We start from the raw sequence: 18692 nt of genomic DNA on the forward strand, positions 1-18692 counted from the left end.
ACATGCAGAGGGTATCATTAGCTTGAAGAAGTGGGTTGTGCCCACGAAAGCTCATGATACCATCTACATGTTTTGTTAGTCTTTAAAGCGCTACTAGGCTATTTGTTGTTTTTTAAGACTTCTACAGGGATATTTCTAAAAGCTCTTTGCACCAGAATAAACTGAGCCACTCTATGAATTAGTTCCCCATAGACTGGATATGAACTTGTTTATCCTTTCTGGGAATATGGAGGAATTGAGGGCAGGTATTGGAAGACTAGCTACATATGAATGGAGCTAGTCTGCATCCACATGACAGAATGGGTTTGTTAACAGCTAACAAACTATGCTAATTCCAGCTTTTGCCTATGTCAGACACACCAGACAACCTGAGTTAAAAGCATCATTGTATTTGAGTTAAGGAAGTGTGTGCAGATGGGACTTGAGGTACAGTGAAGACAGGGCCTCACGTTCCTAAGTGCAAAACTTCGAGGATGAGGATGAGAATGAGGCCAAAATTTTCTCTTTCATATACTGGAGCTAAATGTTATTAGGCACTTTACAAACAGTAACAAGACAGAATCCCTGCCTCAGACAGCTTATTATCTAAACAGCCATCATACAAATAATGTGCAATAAAACAGGAAGTGATGAGGTTCAGCATACATTTCATTAGCTCAAGGATACACACATTTAATTTTCACTATTTCATTTACATTTCTTTGATGGGGCCAAAGCTTAAAACAATACTTGTTCAAAAAACTGAGAAGAATATTCTGAGACTGTACTACAAATCATGCATCTTTCAAATTTGGATTCTTCCTTTCATTGGGTGCGAAAGAAGGCCAATGAAATTATTTTTTATAGTTCTGAAAGGGTCTCTCAGCAAATAAGGTTTTTTTTTAATTTATGAAAGCCTACTGAACATCTTACTGCATACTGAAATGAAAGTGCTGCAGAATAGTGATCCAAGTAATTTGCAATAAAACAGCACAATTTACAGACTGTAAAAGAACGGCAGCACTTTTATTAGTTTCAGGTAGTTTGATAAGATGCTAAATTCACTGCTGCCAAATCATAGCTTCAGTTTTTGAAACTTTGCTTCCATTCCCCAGCTATAAAATAGTAATAATGCTAGTCAGGCACCTCAAACAGCAATTGAGAGGGTTCATTTATTAATGTTTGTTCTAAACACGGGAAGCTCTATTCATGAACTTAACAGCAGTTTAGAGATAAGGGAAGGTTCAGATGCGAGAGGTTATGGCACCCTGCTCCCTATACTCACTTCTCCCAGGCAGCACACTGGGTTTCCCTCCCTAGGATCAGCAATAATTATTGGAAGTAAAGTAGGCTGAAAATGTAACCATGGAGAGTCTTGATCGCCCACCCATTCCCAGAAGAAGAGATAGAGGGAAAAAATCTAGATCCCAAGTGTCCTCACACTGGGGATGGGAGGAGCAGTGAAGCAGAAGCTGTGACACTGCTGAGGTGAATCACTCAGGGGAGGTTTGTGTGTAGGGAAGAAGAGAGTATTACAGTCCTAGCAATAATAATAATTACAGGTAGGGATGTAAAATCCCAGTTAACCACTTAAATGTTACATTTAATCGGTTAATCGCTCGACCAGGATCCCGTGGCATGGTGGGCCCAGCTGGGCTGGAGCAGACATGCACCCATGGTGCAGTCGGCCCAACTAGGTGTGGTTCAGGTGTGTGTGTGGGGGGGGGATTGCTCCATGCTGCAGATAGGTGTGTGGGGGGGGGGGTTCTCCAGCCCAGCTGGGCCACCAGTTATAATCCCTAATTATAGGTGGACTGACATGGGTGGCTTTTGGACATATGTTGAGTTCAGCCACACTATCAAATCATAATATTTAAGGCCAAAAGGGGCCACCTGGTCCTCCAGTCTCACCTCCTGCACAGATTAGTGTTTAGATCTCCGCAGTGCTGGTAAACACAACCAAAATTAGACCAAAGAGTTACAGCCCATAGCCGATTAAACTATTATGTGCCACAGGCAGAGATTCAGAAGGACCAAGGTGCACCAATGCCTGATTGGCCTGCAATGACAAGGAAATGATTGACACACACCCAGATAATCGTGGCAAGTCACGTGTGCCCTGTGCTGCAGAGGAAGGTAAAACACCACCACCTCTTCTACAAGGTCAGCTGCCAAGTAGCCTGGGAAAAAATTCCTTCCTGACCCCACATGTAGTAATCAGTTAAACCTTAAATATGAGCGTTAGAACCAACCAGCCCCTCAGAAAGAGAGAATATGCTCACTATCACCTCAGAGTGCTGATTCTCCCAGTCTAATATTCCATCCACAATCATGACTACCCCATCCTTCAAAGGAAGATAATTAAAAATACATATACAGTAGAACCTCAAAGTTATGAACACTAGAGTTATGAACTGCCCAGTCAAGCACACACCTCATTTGGAACTGGAAGTACAGAGGCAAGCAGCAGCAGACACACAAAAAACGAAGAAACAAAACAAAACACAACCCACCATCACCACTAGCACACACATAATTTTTACATGTAAACTACTTTAACCAGGGGAGGGGTTAAAGACCTGACAAGATAAGGAAACTGTTTCTGTATTTGTTTCATTTAAATTAAGATGGATAAAAGCACCATTTTTCTTCTGCATAGTAAAGTTTCATAATTGTATTAAGTCAATACTCTGTTGTATACAAACTTGAAAAAAACACCATAAAGTTTTGTTCAGTGTTAAAAGTTTTCAGGAACCTCCATTCCCAATGTTTTAGTGTACATACACCAGGGGTGGGGAACCTCAGGCTCAGATGTGGCCCCTGGCTTGCCTGGATCTGGACTCAGGGCTCCCCCTGGCATTGGGGAACCCATGCTAATGCTCCAGCCCCCACCCCCGCTGCCTCCCTGTGGGGCTGGAGCACACAACTGCTACTATCCTGGTCTTCAAGGGAGTGTGGGGAGTAACTTTCTCCTTCTCACTCCGGGGCCACATCAGTGAGAGTTTGTTTTGAGGGTTTTTTTTTCTTTTGCTTCTCACTTGTGTGTGACCCCTGACTGATTTTTCTGTGGGTCACTGACCCCGATCCAAAAAAGGTTCCGCACTCCTAACATTCACACACATTAAATTTGGGGAGTATGGAGAGATCCCTTTTTGACACCTGTCACAGGCCCACTAAAACCTTGAGACATGAAGTCCAGGAACAAAAAACATAAACCAGAAGCGAACCTGTCCACCTATTGTCCTGTTTCCACTGAAATGAATTTGCTTGCCCACCTCTATTCCTCTTGGGAGCGTCTTCCAGATCCTCATGCCTCTCTTGGCTAGAAACCTTTTTCTAATGCCCAACCCGATCATCCCTTAGCTTATGCGGCCCTTTCTCCTCCCTCGTTTTTCTAGCATATGCACAGAGAGCAAACATAGTTCTCCCCCCCCCCCCCCCCCGGCCAGGCAAAACAAGACAAAAGCAGTTCCTGGGCTATGACACACACACACACACACCCGCTTTCCCAGACCCCGGGAGCTTCCCCAGGAAGCTCCCCCCGAGCCGTAGCACTTAGGGGAAGGCACAAGTGGGCCGGTGCCCCCCCAGCGGCATCCGAGAGCGGCACCCCACGATCCCATTGGCCAGTCAGGGCGGGGGGAGGTACCCGCTGGCGCCGCCCACGCCCACGCCTAACAGTGCGACGTGTCACTAACAAAGTTCAGGTCCCCCCGCCCCCCAATGCCGGGCTCTCGCCCCACCGCTGCCCGTTACCTTGTTGGTGGGGACGGCGCGGAGCCGCTTGAAGATGGCGACGATGTCCTGCTTGCGGGGCTCGCACATGGCCGCGGCGGGCACCGGGCTGGAGAGCGGAGGAACCGGCCGGCCACCCTCGCACACACGCAGCACGGAGGGACACTGGCCGGCCCGCGCGGGGCGGGGTCTGAGCGAGCGCGAGGGGGCGGGGCGACACGCCGTCCGCCGGCCAGTTCGGGCGAGGGGGCGGTGCTCGCGCGCACAACCCGCCGCGTTCTGAGCCCCAACCGCCACTTCGGCCAGGCGAGAGGCGGGGCGAGCGGGCTGCCGCTGGGACAGGGTTCGGGGAGGCGGGGCGAGTGAGCGGTCGCTGTAGCAACCGCGCCACGTCCTGCCCGGCCGCTGGCCCGTCGTGTTGCCCGACGGCTAGTCCCGCTGCGCGCCCACGGTGCCGTCACAGGCACCCCGCTCCCCTTCGCGCGCCTGGTGCCCGGCCGGGGCCGCGGCAGCGCTGGTGACTGACTGGAGCTCAGGCGTCGTGAGCCGCCCCAGCCGCTGGGCAAGTCACTTCGACTCAGGCTGCTCAATATCCCCATCTCCGAACCGTGCCCCGCTGCCTGCCTCAGCGCCACAGGACAGTGGCGAAGAGAGCGCCTCAGGCTGCAAAGTCACCCTCACACCGCCCGGGCAGCCCTACTGCAGCAGTGGGTTGAACGTTCACCACGCAGGGGGGTTGGAAGGTAAGGTTGCCCTCCTGGATTGTTCCCAGCACTTAGAGATTAATCTTTAATTCAATAGTGATAGAAATGTAGCCGTGTTAGTCTGGGGTAGCTGAAGCAAAATGCAGGACAATGTAGCACTTTAAAGACTAACAAGATGGTTTATTAGGTGATGAGCTTTCGTGGGCCAGACCCACTTCCTCAGATCAAATAGTGGAAGAAAATAGTCACAACCATATATATATTTTGTATCCTTTGGTATATATGGTTGTGACAATTTTCTTCCACTATTTGATCTGAGGAAGTGGGTCTGGCCCACGAAAGCTCATCATCTAATACACCATCTTGTTAGTCTTTAATTCAAGACAAAGCACTTCTAGTCTATTTAATTGTCCTCATTAGCACCCCTTCTACAATTGGCAGGTACCCTTCCACCCCCTTCTGTTTCTCTTAAAAATTCTGGGTTTGTATAATTCCTCTTCAGCTCATCTGATAAAGTAGGTTTTGCCTACACTAGCTCACGGTACTATATGGCTACATCTAAGGAGGCATAATTTTCCGCAAATGCTTTTAACGGAAGAGTTTCTCCGTTAAAAGCATTTGCGGAAAAGAGCGTCTAGATTGGCACGGACGCTTTTCCACAAAAGCACCTTTTGCAGAAAAGCGTCCTTGCCAATCTAGACGTGGTTTTGCGCAAGAAAGCCCCGATTGCCATTTTCGCAAAACAGGGCTTTTTGCGCAAAACAATACCGCATTGTCTACACTGGCCCTCTTGTGCAAAAGCATTTGCGCAAGAGAGCATTTGTCCGAACGGGAGCAGCATAGTATTTCTGCAAGAACACTGACAATCTTACATGAGATTGTCAGTGTTCTTGTGGAAATTCAAGTGTAGACAGCTGGCAAGTTTTTCCGCAAAAGCAATTGCTTTTGCGGAAAAACTTGCCAGTCTAGACGCAGCCAGTATGTTTTTGCTAGTCTCGGTGGTGCCACAGGACTACTCATTTGTACACAGAGTAACAGGCATGGCATAAAACCCTAGATATTGTGAGAAACTTGAAGAAAATCTGAGCCAAAGAAGAATAGTGGTAACAGTTATCAAGATGACTTTGGATGCCTGGATATTTTACTGGCAAACAGGGTCCTTATGCCAAAAATCTTATCTGAGTTAATGATTGTGAAAGTATTTCCAAAGGTTTATAAAGCACCTGAAAATATAAATTTAAAATTGAATATTATCCTCCTTATCAAGGAACTCCCACACCAGTTCCCTTTCCCTATGCCTTATTCTTTAATTTTAGAATTAGAGCTGGTTGGAAATTTTCAACTGAAAAATGGAGCTTTTACTAAAAAAGTTACTAACCTTGTCTGAAAAATGCAGCACAGACTAAAATCTTATTTTCCCACATGACATTTGGCAGCCAGCTAGGGGCTCCAGCGGTTAGTTGTGGTCAGGAATGGGGAAGGATGGGATTTTTTTCCCTGTAGGAGCTGCTCCCAGGGCAGGTCACACCCACCTCCAGGAATCCCTGCCAGGTACAGCTATCAACATCCCTTGCTAGGAGGCTGTTGGGAAAAGAGATATATGGTAACTTTCCCATCCTCCATGCCCTGCAATCCTTGCTTCTGCCCGGCTGCTGGCAGTGGCCCTGACTTTACAGTTAAGTGCCCCCAGGCAGCAGCTTTCCTGTATGGCTGCCCAGCTCTGAAGAAAGTACTGCTGCCTAAAGCAGGACAAGTAAGGGCTGCATTCACACAATAGCCTGGCTACCCTCCTGCATTTTGACTCTCGCTTGGTTCAGGAGAGTTAGGGTTACATCCTCATGACACTTCAGATGTAAATGTCAGTATCCTCCCCCCCTCTTGATATTGGCCAAAGTGGACTCTGAATTTGGTAGGCCTCAACTTATGAGTAAGTGATGAAGATGAGGAACACAGAGCAGGTTGAGGTAGAGCTTCCTATAATTTCAAGGGAGATTCCAGCACTTTTGCTTCTGTTTGGTACCAAGCTCCTGAGTTTCATGCAAACTATCCTAGCACCTACTTGGGAATTGGGAGGGAAGAAGGTACAGGTAAGATCTGATGGTGGGAGGAAGCCTCATGGGTTGTAATATTTCCATTTTTAGGGCATTGAACACCAATCTCTTTAAATTTCGTAATTGGCATGGATAGTTGTTACTAAAGATAACAGATTTCTTTGATTAAATGTAGCATATAGATAATAGAATTACATATATAAACATAGCACATGTACAATGACATTGTTTTCTGACTATAATGTGCACTACTTCAGTTTAACACACGTATGTGCCTTGACATAGTTTAACAAGGGGTTTTATCTTTTGGAGATACGTCAGAGAGCGATAGCTTAGTGTATGCTATTGGACCTAAGTAGTTAGCTGTGAAGGAGACCATATTGGTTGGAGCTGGGATCCACCTTGACGACAATACACTGATCCAAATTCCCTTGCATTGGAGAAATGAAGAGCAGAAAAGCCACTGTTCAATCTTGTAACCTCTCTGCAGATGTTATTCCAGCTAACTACAGCATGCCATTGGGTTAGGGTGCGACTGTCACCACTGAAAACCCAAAATCCAATTAGTTGGGCAGTGTGCAGGGAATGAGAGAATTTAATCATTGATATAATTTATAGCAAATGCAAAATATGTATTAGTCACATAACTAATAATATTTTAGTTAACCACTATAAACACATTTTAGCATATACTTTAGCCAATGGAACAGAACAGCCTTACGTTCAGCATTACACATGAATGAATAAAATAATCCATTTAGCAACATTACTTTCTTGCTGCCTTTGTACCAATAGTTTCTGATCAAACCAGCTGTAATGAAACTTAGTCCATGCACACAATTATTTTGTTATCCCAGCCTTTCTGCACTTGTACAAGCAGACAGTATTTCTAGAAGTATTACATCCTGATGTCTTCGCATACATTTCCTACTGAGGACTACAGAGTTTTTGCTTGAAGAATTGAACTGGGTGAATTAATTATGTTCCAAGGTAGTATTATCAGATTAATAGTGTATAATTTCCAAAAACTATTGCCCTTACGTTGTATTGTTTAATGAGTTAAGCAGTATTTTGAACGTTACTGAATTTTAATATAATTAAAACATTTGGGCCTAAATTCTGTGCTGATTTATGATTGGTGTATCCTTATTATATATTGAATAATAATAATTTAATCCAGAATCTGTAAAGCTAAAAAAAAATTAAAAAATACACAAGAAACAGAACAAAACAAGGATATAAAAACAGAGTAAAATACAAAAAAAATGGCAAAGTTCCATCCCACCAGATAAAGCTAGATAAAGTCAATAACAGAAATGTAGTGCTGTCTCAAGGACAGCCAATTCAAGCACTGAAAAGTGCAAGAATTAAGTTGGAACTGAATTACCTGATCTAAAGAATAGAGGGCAAAAAAATTAATGCAAAACAAAGGGAAAGGCATCTTTCAGCCTACCTTTCACTAGTTATCACCACAACCTTCATTCTGGACATGAGACATTTTAATCTAGATATCTAAAAATCCCAAACTGAATCTCACAGGATATAGGCATAACAATAACCACAGCATGCTTTCACTGCTGCATCCCTCCCCACTCTGCTATTTTATTGCCATTCATGGTAGCGCTGCAACTTAACACCTTGAGGCTGAAAATTGTTCCATACAAGTAGATATATGCCCAGACAGATTTCAGTGTGTGCGGGGGTGGGGGAAACTTGCATGCCGTGATGGGGGGGCAGACTGGGGCTTCAGGAGTGTTACTGAGCATGCTCCGTACAAGCCAAGCAACAAATGGGGAAGGCAGGAACCATCCCGATTCATCTCCCTCCCCTCCCGGATATATCATCTCTATCCAGGGGCTACCAAGGTACTGGAAAACTAAATTTTTTGGCAGACAACTTAGCAGTTAGCTGACAGGAGCACTGTATTTTATTCCTATATAAAAAGAAAAAAAAATAAGTATTAGACCACTCAGCTCTAACGCTAATATATTCTGACATCTTGTGGCAAGTCACTTAAGGGACACTGATGATTAGTCTTAACATATTAATGTATATTCTTACTTTGTTACTAACTCTGTGGAGAGAGAGAGAGAGAGAGTCAGGACTCCTGGGTGCGCTCTCAGCTCTGGAACAGAAGTGGGGTCTAGTGGGTTACAGCAAGGAGGCGGATACATTTCATTTCTATGTAAGAACATCAGAATGGCTGTATTGGGTCAGACAAAAGATCCTTCTAGCTCAGTATCCTATCTTCTAACAGTGGCCAATGCCAGATGCTTCAGAAGGAATCATCAGAAGAGACAGTCATCCTGATCTATCCCGTCGCCCGTTCCCAGCTTTTGGCAAACAGAAGCTAGGGACACCATCCCTGCCAATTCTGGCTAGTAGCTATTGATGGACCTGTCTTCCTTGAACTTATTTTGTTCTTACTGGAACCCTTTTATAGTTTGGACTTTTCCACCATCTCCTGGCAAAGAGTTCCACAAGTTCATTGTGACAAAAATAATGTATTTTGTTTCTTTTAAATCTGCTGCCTATACATTTAATTGGGTCAGCTTCTTGTGTTATGTTAGTTAAGGAATAAATAACATTTCCTTATTCTATTTTTCCACACCATTCATGGTTTTCTATACCTCTAACATATCCTCCCGCCCTTTAGTCTCTTATTTTCCCAGATGAAAAGTGCCAGTCTTATTAATCTCTCCTCATATCCCTAATAATTTCTGTTGCCCTTTCTGCACCTTTTCCATATACAATATATATATCTTTAGATGGGTTGACCAGATCTGCATACAGTATTCAATATATGGGCATACAATGACTTTATGTAGCGGCAATATGGTATTTTGTCTTATTTGTTCCTTTCCTGATATTCTGTTAGCTTTTTAGTTTTTAGACTGCCACTGTACATTGAACAGATGTTTTCAGGGAACTATTCACAATGATTCCAAGATTTCTTTCTTGAGTGGTAACAGCTATTTTGTATCTATAGTTAGGATTATGTTTTTCCATGTCCATTACTTTGCACTTAATACTGAATTCCATCCATCTTTGTGTTGCCCAATTACCCAATTTCATGAAATCCCTTTGTAGCTCTTTGCAGTCAGCTTTGAATTAGTCCCTGTTCACCCCTTTTTCAAGAACATTTGTAAGTTTAACACAGTAGCCCAAATGGAAATCCCAACATCACAACACTCATTCCTATTCCCCCCCCTTTTTTAAGTGGAGCAATGTTTTCATGATGAAGCAACAAGCCTTCAATTGCCTGAATGCCCAGCCTTTTATTGTTATTAATCACCCTGCCGTCCTCTTTTTAATAAACTCCCTACCCCAAAGGCAAAACTGGGAGCAGCTCAAACTCTTGCATTTAAGAACTGCCTCTTAAGTCAGGGCATGCAGCTTTAAGCAGACCTCAAGTATTAAACTCATAAGGGGGCTACTGCCCTGCCCTGGCCCCTGTGAATGGTGTCTTTGCCTAGATAGTACCTCACTGAAGTCAACAGAACGCTGCACTGGCAGAGAAGACTGGTCACACACAACAGTTCATAGGATCAGGACTCAGATTAGACTGTAAACTTCTCAGGCACAGGATCTGTAATTTCTAGTTTCTCAGTAAAGCATAATGCATGCTTGTGGTGCTGTATAATTGCAAGTAACCTCTTAGAATTAAAGTATTTCAAATGTACATCGTTCCAGCAGCAACACTTACCATAGTTAGCCTTACTTATAACTACAAGGAGTAAGGTCAGGTACTGAGAGCTCAACCCAAGAGGAGCTGAACACTTGCACAGAAGCTGAATACCACTTTCACCACAGCCAGCAGCTCTTCCAGTTCAAAATTGGAGCAGTCTGGCAGTAGCGTATAAAAGCTTGTTCTGGCACCTGGACTGCTGCTGTTCTAAAGATAAAAAATACTTGACCCACAGGGAGGGAAGAGGTCAAGGAATCCAGCCCTCAGGCATAGTAACATAAGTAAAGAGACTAAGAGGGGTAGCCATGTTAGTAACTTTAAAAATGAGTAGTCATGTGGCACCTTAGGGACTAACAAAAATATATAGAGAAGCATGGACTTTTGTGAGTAAAACTTCAGCCCTTCAAAACAAAACTTCAGATGAAGTGTGTTTTACCCACAAAAGCTTACAATTTTCTGTATTTTTTGTTAGTCTCCAAGGTGCCACAGCACTACTTGTTTATAAGTGAAGAGATATATCTGTGTGGCATTAAACCTAATGATTACTTTTTAGTATAAGTATTGTCTACTTTGTGAATTTTACCTACTTCTAAAAATTTCACTAGTTTTAATGTAAAATCAGAATTCACATAGCAATTTGCAAAGATTACTAATAATATACACTGGTTTCTACTCCATTGTCAGTAATGTGATTTCAGGGTTTATTTGATTAATTACGGCTGAAAGTTCCAACAGCTCAGTTTCCCTACAGTGAATCTGCAGCAACACTGAGGATGGATATCAATGTGAATGATTTGTCAACATGTTCATGACCTCATAGGTAAGTATCAAAATACAGTTTCGCTCTACATTTGAGATTATATAAAAATTAGGGATGTAAAATATCAAGTAATTGAATAGTCGTATAATCACATGAAATCTTTGAGGTTACACGACTATTTGATAGTCCCTAGGTGCAGGACCAGCAGCTAGTGCATTCCCAGCCCCACTCCTGGGGAGTCCCCTGCCACCGCAAGCTACTGCTTCTGTAAGAGAGACAGCAGCACGGAATGGCATGGGAAACCGGTCCAGGAGGGGAGCCAGTTTAAAAACCAGCTCCCCACAGAGACCAGCTGCCTTCTGCCCCGTGTTGCCACCTCTGATATAGGGGCTGCTGCTACAAAGCAGCCTCTGCCTGTTATGGGCCCAGGCTCATCGTGAACAGAGGCTGCTCTGTGGGAAGTGGAACAGTTTTGTCCACAGGATGCTTGGGGCCGCCACAGACAGAGGCAGCTTTACAGCAGCCTCCCCTATTCCCCACCCCAATGCAGCAGCATGCGGGGGAGAGGTAGCACCACAGAGCCAGTGCTGGGGAGAAACCAGCTGGGGGGAAAATGCATGTAATTGACAAGATTATTTAGGTAAAATTGTATAGTCAAGTACATGTTGACATTCCTAGTAAAAATTTACCACAAATAGCTAGTGATTGTAATCAGTGGAGGAATTAGACTGCTCAGTATATCAGCAGCACTGAAGCAGGTGCTGCTTAAGGTCTAAGGTAAGGCAATAATTCTATCAGAAGAATTAAAGACCTAGATTATACTTTTTCATTTTAATATTTCTGAATAAAAATTAAAGATGACATCAACAAATTTCACTACAAAAATCATTTGCTGGTAAAACCTCACTGAAATAATATACTACATAATGTAGAGTTCTTCATCGAGAGATGTCCCTGAGGGTGCTCCACAGTAAGTGCAGGTGCATCGCAGTACCTCAGAGCGGATTCTTGATAGCAGGGCATTGGGGGCCGCACACTCCTACCATCACCTATCTGAATCACGGAGACCTTGTGGTCTCCTCAACTTTTAACTCCCCATTTTTAAGTACTGACAAGCTATCTTATTCACCACGATCCAAATACACATAATCGTCTACTGTATTATCAACTGACGATGATGAGGATCCAGGGGTTCTCACCCCACAGCTATCCCCACACACAAAGGCATCGGGACGCTCATTTCATTCTGATGTTCCTGACTATACCAACACAGCCATGGCCCCCTAGGGCCCATATTCATGAATGCCACCACCCATTCCCTACCCACATCAATGGCAGTTTTGGAGCCCATGGCCTCAACGCCACAAGAAGAGACCATATAAGACGACGCATACTGCAAAAGCACTTTCTCCCCAACCCAATCCCTTCCAGTTAAGAGGGGACAAAATGAAATTGATGAATATCATTCTCTGAACTTGGATCCAGAGGCATTACTTGACACAAGCTCACCATCTGTGATGGACAAAGCTGTCAGGCAACCACCCTTGGCAACCACCGAGGACTCTTTTCAGGACCTTTTTAAGCAAGTTGCAGCCAATTTGAAGATTGACATGGAGGAAGTACAGGACATGCAACATGAACTCACAAATATCCTTCAGGCGATGCCTTCTTCAAAAATTGCCTTGCCAATTAACTCAGCCATACTGGAGCCAGCCAAAACTCTGTGGCAAACCCCTGCCTCAATCCTTCCCACCTGTAAAAAGGCAGTCTGCGAGTATTACGTCCCCACCTAAGGAGTCAGAATTTCTCTTCACTCATCCACCACCGAACTCCCCAGTAGTGGACGCAGATCAGCAAAGAAATAAGCAACAAAAAAACCACTCCACACCATCCAACAAGGATAATAAGAGACTTGACACATTCGGTAAAAAAGTGTCCACATTAGCCATGCAAATGAGAGTGGCCAACTATGCAGCATTACTCAACAAATACAATTTCAATAATTATGCAAAGCTTAACACTTTTATTGACAATATACCAGACACTAAAAAGGTGCAGTTTAGAGCAGTCATCACAGAGGGTCAGGCAATATCACAGACAGCCCTTCTCCAAGATGTTAGCAGTGGTCATGGCCCACCTCAGGAAACGTGGTGCCACCATTTATCTGTACCTTGACAATTGCCTCATCAAGGCAAGAACAAGGCACAACTCTTACCGGTGTATCCATCTGGTACAACTTTGTTTCCAATCATTAGGACTTCTGATAAATGAGCATAAATTAGTCCTTACACCCACTCGTCTCGACTCCACCTCAGCCATGGCCTCCCTACCTCCCAGTAGGTTCTTCAGGATCAGCCAATTAGCTTATTCACTCTGTGTAATGCACTTGTCACAGCCCACGACTGTCTACAACTCTTGGGTCACATAGCGTCTTGCAACCCCTTGGTCCCCAATGCCTGTCCATTCATGAGGTGTATTCAGGGATAGCTCAGATACACCTACTACCCACCTGCAGCCAATGACCAAAACACTGTCAGTCCCCGAAATAGTAAAGAGATCATTACTATGGTGGACAAAACTGTACAATCTATGCAGGGGCATACCCTTTCAAACCCCAGAACCCACAGTAGTTATTGCCACAGATGCCTCTCTCATCGGCTGGGGAGCGCACGTGAAAGAACTCACAACCCTGGGCCTATGGACTCCAACAGAAAGAACACTGCACATCAATGTCTTCGAACTCAGGGCTGTCTGGCTTGCATGCCAGTACTTTCTTCCTCACATCAGTGGAACCCATGTCAGAATATATATGGACAATACGGCCTGTATGTTTTATATAAACAAACGAGGAGGGGCATGATCCCAGGCTCTTTGGAAGGAAGCCATAGAACTCTGGAACTGGTGCCTCACTCATGTCATATGCATAAGCACTTGCCACCTCCCCAGTGCTCTAAACACAACAGTGGACACCCTCATCAGGGCCCTACCCCAAGACCATGAGTGGGAAATCAACAGGTCAGTCCTGATGGACATAATCATGCACTGGAAACCACCCCACGTAGATCCATTCACCGCCAAAGTGAACAAGAAATGCCCACTTTACTGCTCTAGGACAGGCATGGGGAAACACTGGGAGATGCTGTCACCCTCAAATGGAACATGCCCTTGCTCTACACATTCCCCCCTTTCTCCTCCTCAATAGAGTGTTCATCAAGATATGGAGGGACAAAGCGAGAGTTATCCTAATAGTACCTTGCTGGCTCCGACAACCCTGGTTTCCCCTCCTGAACAGAATGTTCCTGCATCGGCCAAGCATACTATTGCAACCAGGAACCGAGATTCCTCACCCTTAATTTCCTACTCTTCATCTCAAAGCATGGTACCTCCATGGTTCATGGAGGTAGAACTGCAATATTAACAACAGGTGCGTAAAGTACTCTTACACAGCAAGGCCTCTGCAATGAGGAAGACATATTAACAAGTGGTCTTGCTTTGTACATTGGGCTGCCTCCCACAAACATATCATCGGAGGGTGCCTCCTGCCTACAATCCTCAATTACTTACTGTACCTTAAGCAATCACAACTTTCCCTGAACTCAGTTGGAGTTCATCTTGCAGTAACAACCACCTTCCATATGGCAGTTGATGACACAACAGTTTTTGCACATCTTGTAACCAAGCGCTTCCTAAAAAGGCCTACAGGCCCTTTATCATGACATTAACGCTCCTTGGGAATCATGGGATTTACATCTGGTACTTAAAATGCTCATGAAACCCCCATTTGAACCCATAGCCACATATCTCTTTTCCACTTAACGCTAAAAACGGCATTCCTAGTTGCAATAACATCAGCACGTAGAGTAGGTGAGATGGCCGCCCTAATGGTGGACCCACCGTTCACCATCTTTTTTAAGGACAAAGTCTCTTAACAGATGCACCCCAAGTTCTTACCAAAGGTGCACTCCCTCTTTCACCTCAACCAAATGATACACTTACCTGTCTTCTTCCCAAAGCCTCATACCAACACCTTCGAGGCAGATGCATAACCTTGATGTCCACAGGGCACTCAACTTCTACGTCCACAGAACAAAATCCTTTAGATCATTTCCACGACTCTTTCTCCATTGCAGAATGCAACAAGGGAAGCCACCTATCATCCCAAAGACTATCTCATTGGATCTCTGACTGCATCACCATGCGCTACTCGCTCAATCATCTATCACCACCTACCTTTTTCCAGACACACTCTACAAGAGCAGTCGTCACCTTGGATCTTACCTGAGGAAGGTTCCCATCAATGATTTATGTGCTGATGCTACATGGATATCAGAACAAACTTTTGCTAAGCACTATGCACTTTCCTCCAGCCCTCTTTACTGCACAAGAGTAGCAAAAGCTGTATTGCAGACAGGTTACCTGCCTGATCCAAAGTCCCTACCTTCATAACACTAATTGCTTTGCAGTCACTGACTGTGGAGCACCCCCAGGGACATCTCTCAAAGAAGAGGGGGTTACTCACCTTGCTGTAACTGACATTCTTCTAGATGAGCATCCTCATTGGTGCTCCACTACCCTCCCACCCTCCCCTCTATTTCAGAAAAAAAAAAAGCAGCGATTTTCTGCTACACCGGGTTCCGGATAGAGGAGGAACTGAGGGGAGGGTGGCCACACATGCACGATGGTGCCGGGGGTGGGAGGGACCTGTGCACCATATGCGTGGCCCCCAATGCACTATCAAGAATCTGTGCTGGGATGCACCTGCACCTACTGTAGAGCACCCCCAGGGACACTCATCTTGAAGAACATCAGTTATAGCAAGGTGAGTAACCTCCTCTTTCTCAAAAAAATAGTTTGTGATGTTTCATGTTAATATTTGTAAAGGAAGGTTGTTTTTTGGGGCTTATATGGGAGAGAAGGATTTAAATATTTTCTTCTGAGTTTGCAAAAACTGCAATATTGTACCTGAAAATCTGAAAATGACAACAATTTAGTAGATTAATGTGATTTCATCATCCAAGCAGAATGAAATCCAAGAGGCAGCCAGGCAACTTAAATAGTGAAAAAATTGATTTGTAACAAAATGTTTAGATCTGTTAAACTAAGCTGTTATAATTGTTCATTTTTCAATAAAAATAAAGTATTTTAGTTGGCAGCATTCATTCCAAATAGGCGACATTGCTATGTGTATAACATGGCAGCAATGTTTTAATTTAGTGCTAATGAGAGAAAAACAACTAATACCATTTTAAAAACACCAACAATCTTTGGGAACTCTTCCTCTGCTTCTTTACTGAAGATTACCTCTTGGCCTATTCTTGCTTTTGTCACTGGTAGAGGCTATACAAATATGTCATCTTCCTCAGCATGTGTTTATTTTTCTTCTAAATTGAATGAATTTTGTAATGCATTGTCAGTTTTTTAAAAGGAAATCCTCTTCACATAAGAAGCACACCACTAAAAACAACAGTGAAAGCTTCCCCAATTATCTACCAAACCCTTGGCATAGAAAAACTACACGCTTGCTCTATAATGAATTCCTCTATATTCGTTCAACTTTTGGTCTCTGCTGAGCTGCCCATGAAATTGCCAGTCAATACCTATGGCAATGGGGACATCTGCTCTCTAGGAGCTCATTGGAGAAAACCAGATTAAAATTTACAGAAGGCAAAAATATCACGAGACAGCATCCAGTCTGTGCAAAATGGGAATCTATAAACCCACCCCACACTTTGTGAAAGCCCACAGAAAGCAGTATTTACCACTCACTGTTTGCCACCACCACCACCACCTTTGTATTTAATACTCAGAAGGCTTTACTTGCTTCACTTGTTGCCTCAGCAGTACTTAAATTGTGGGTTGCCAAGACCATGTTAGATATGCTGAGGCCAGAGGCTGAAGCCAAAGCTATGCCCCACTCCTGAGGCTAACGCCAAAGCCCAAGGGCTTCAGCTCAGGAGGGTGATGCTCAGGCACTGCCCCCCTCCCTCAGGTTATGTAGTCATTTTTGTTGTCAGAAGGGAGTCATGGTGCAATGAAGTATGAGAACCACTGCTCAAAGTGGGCTGTGCCGATGAAAGCTCATACCACCATCTACATGTTTTGTTAGTCCTTAAAGTGCTACCAGACTATTTGTTGTTTTTTAAGTTTTTCCTGTTACAGACTAACTCAGCTACCCCTCTGAAACTCATGGTAGGTAGTGGGCTTGGTTGCTAAGCATAACAGCACTGAATTTGTCTATTTGACTTTGAGAAAACAGTAGGAAGACTGAAGCAACAGCAAAAACATGTCAAGCAGCACATGAGTGCCAGGATAAGTAGCAACTCATAACCACACCAAGGGGAAAACAACAAGCTTGTTTGCTCAGGAGAATCCAGGTTGTTTGAGTCCTGTGGAGCTTCTTATCGCACTAAGGATGAATCAATCCCAAAGGAACTTTAGCTCATAGCAAGAGCAAGTATACACAACACTAGTGGGTGAACAGACAGATGTCAACACATTAAGGACCCAATTTACTATAGCAACTAAGTTATAGATGCTTATTTACATTCCAGAACCAGAGTATCTATTCTCTAGGCCAAAAGAAGTTTAAAAAGTCCATTTCCAGTGACTCTAATACATTAACTGTTTCATTGCCATCTCTTAGATCAGAAGCAGAATCTGTGATGCTTAGATTGGTCACCAGTTATGATTATTTAAGATATATTCAGCAAATCCATGATATTTTGACATGACTGTACATTGACTGCTGTTAGGTCTGCCAATGAAAAAAAGTTTGAACGAGAAGAAACGTCTGCCAAATATTCTATGCAATAAGTTAGTCAAGCCACCAGACCACCCTACTGGGACCCTCAGGCACACAGCTGCACGGGCAATTGGGTTGGGGGTGGGGCGGGTGCCTGGCTCTGGGGAAGGGAAGGTGAGGGGAATTGGGTCTGGTGGGTGCCTGGCTCTGGGGGAGGAGGGGAGGGGGCTTAGGGTAGGGCACGGGCAGGGGGGGTGCCTGGCTCTGGGGGAGAGGTGGGGGTTTGGATTAGAGCTGTGGTTACCAACCTATCAATCACAATCAACTAGTTGATTGCGGGGGCATAAGTAGTTGATCATGAGGTGTTCCACCCCCAAGAAGCAGTCTGCACTGATGCTACCACCAACAAAAATGGAGGTAGCATGCCAGCTTTCTGCATCATGGTGGGGAGTCCTGCAGCTACAAGCCAGAGCCGGCATCTCAGGAAGTGCGCGGGCTGCTCTTCCCCTCCCCTAAACAGACAGTGCACTTCCTGAAATGCCGGGTCTGTTGTGCCGCTGGGGACTTTCCCCCCTTCTGCCTGCCTGTGTGGGGAGGGGAAGGGGAGAGGAGTAGGAGTCCCAGGACTGCATACGAGCTCCAACTTCTCAGGAAGCACGTGACTGTCGTGAGGAGCAAAGGAAAAGCGTGTGCTTCCTGAGAAGTTGGAGCTGGTGCGCAGTCCTGGGACTCCTACACAGCCCCCCCCCCCCCACACACACACACCCCACGCGCAGGCAGGCAGCTAGCCACAGATTCATAACACTCCTGCACACACATATCCCAGATCCCATACCTGATCTCCCAGATCTCTCCCAGGCTATGTCCAGGCTGCCGGTATTTTTCTATCATACACTGGAACCCCATCCTGAGCCTCTCAGATCGCCAACCCAAACTCCTGCACCTTCACATCCACAAGCCTGTGGCTTGCTCAGCACCCCAACCCTCCACCTAACCCCAACACTCTAGCCTAGAGCCACCTCCCTGAGCCAGC

The 18692-nt window shown here is 44.7% G+C and overlaps 1 protein-coding gene and 1 long non-coding RNA gene across 5 annotated transcripts in view; one reads left to right on the plus strand and one right to left on the minus strand.

Annotated features, from left to right (window-relative positions):
- The window catches only part of ARFGAP3 (ARF GTPase activating protein 3), a 70555-nt gene extending 66582 nt beyond the window's left edge, over positions 1 to 3973 (minus strand). For both annotated transcript variants that reach the window (XM_075899255.1, XM_075899250.1), the window contains exon 1: positions 3736 to 3973. In XM_075899255.1, coding sequence (XP_075755370.1) covers positions 3736 to 3804 — 69 coding nt within the window. In that variant the 5' untranslated portion in view covers positions 3805 to 3973. The remainder of the gene's footprint in view (positions 1 to 3735) is intronic.
- A 43-nt stretch (positions 3974 to 4016) lies between these two features.
- The window catches only part of LOC102459807 (uncharacterized), a 52731-nt gene continuing 38055 nt past the window's right edge, over positions 4017 to 18692 (plus strand). Inside the window, exon 1 of one of the 3 annotated variants that reach the window (XR_012896133.1) lies at positions 4017 to 4457. This is a non-coding gene — a long non-coding RNA (uncharacterized LOC102459807). The remainder of the gene's footprint in view (positions 4458 to 18692) is intronic. The other 2 variants (XR_003090254.2, XR_003090253.2) reach the window with 2 other exon arrangements.

Source organism: Pelodiscus sinensis, chromosome 1, assembly GCF_049634645.1.
Source record: "Pelodiscus sinensis isolate JC-2024 chromosome 1, ASM4963464v1, whole genome shotgun sequence".
Classification (NCBI taxonomy): Eukaryota; Metazoa; Chordata; order Testudines; family Trionychidae; genus Pelodiscus; species Pelodiscus sinensis.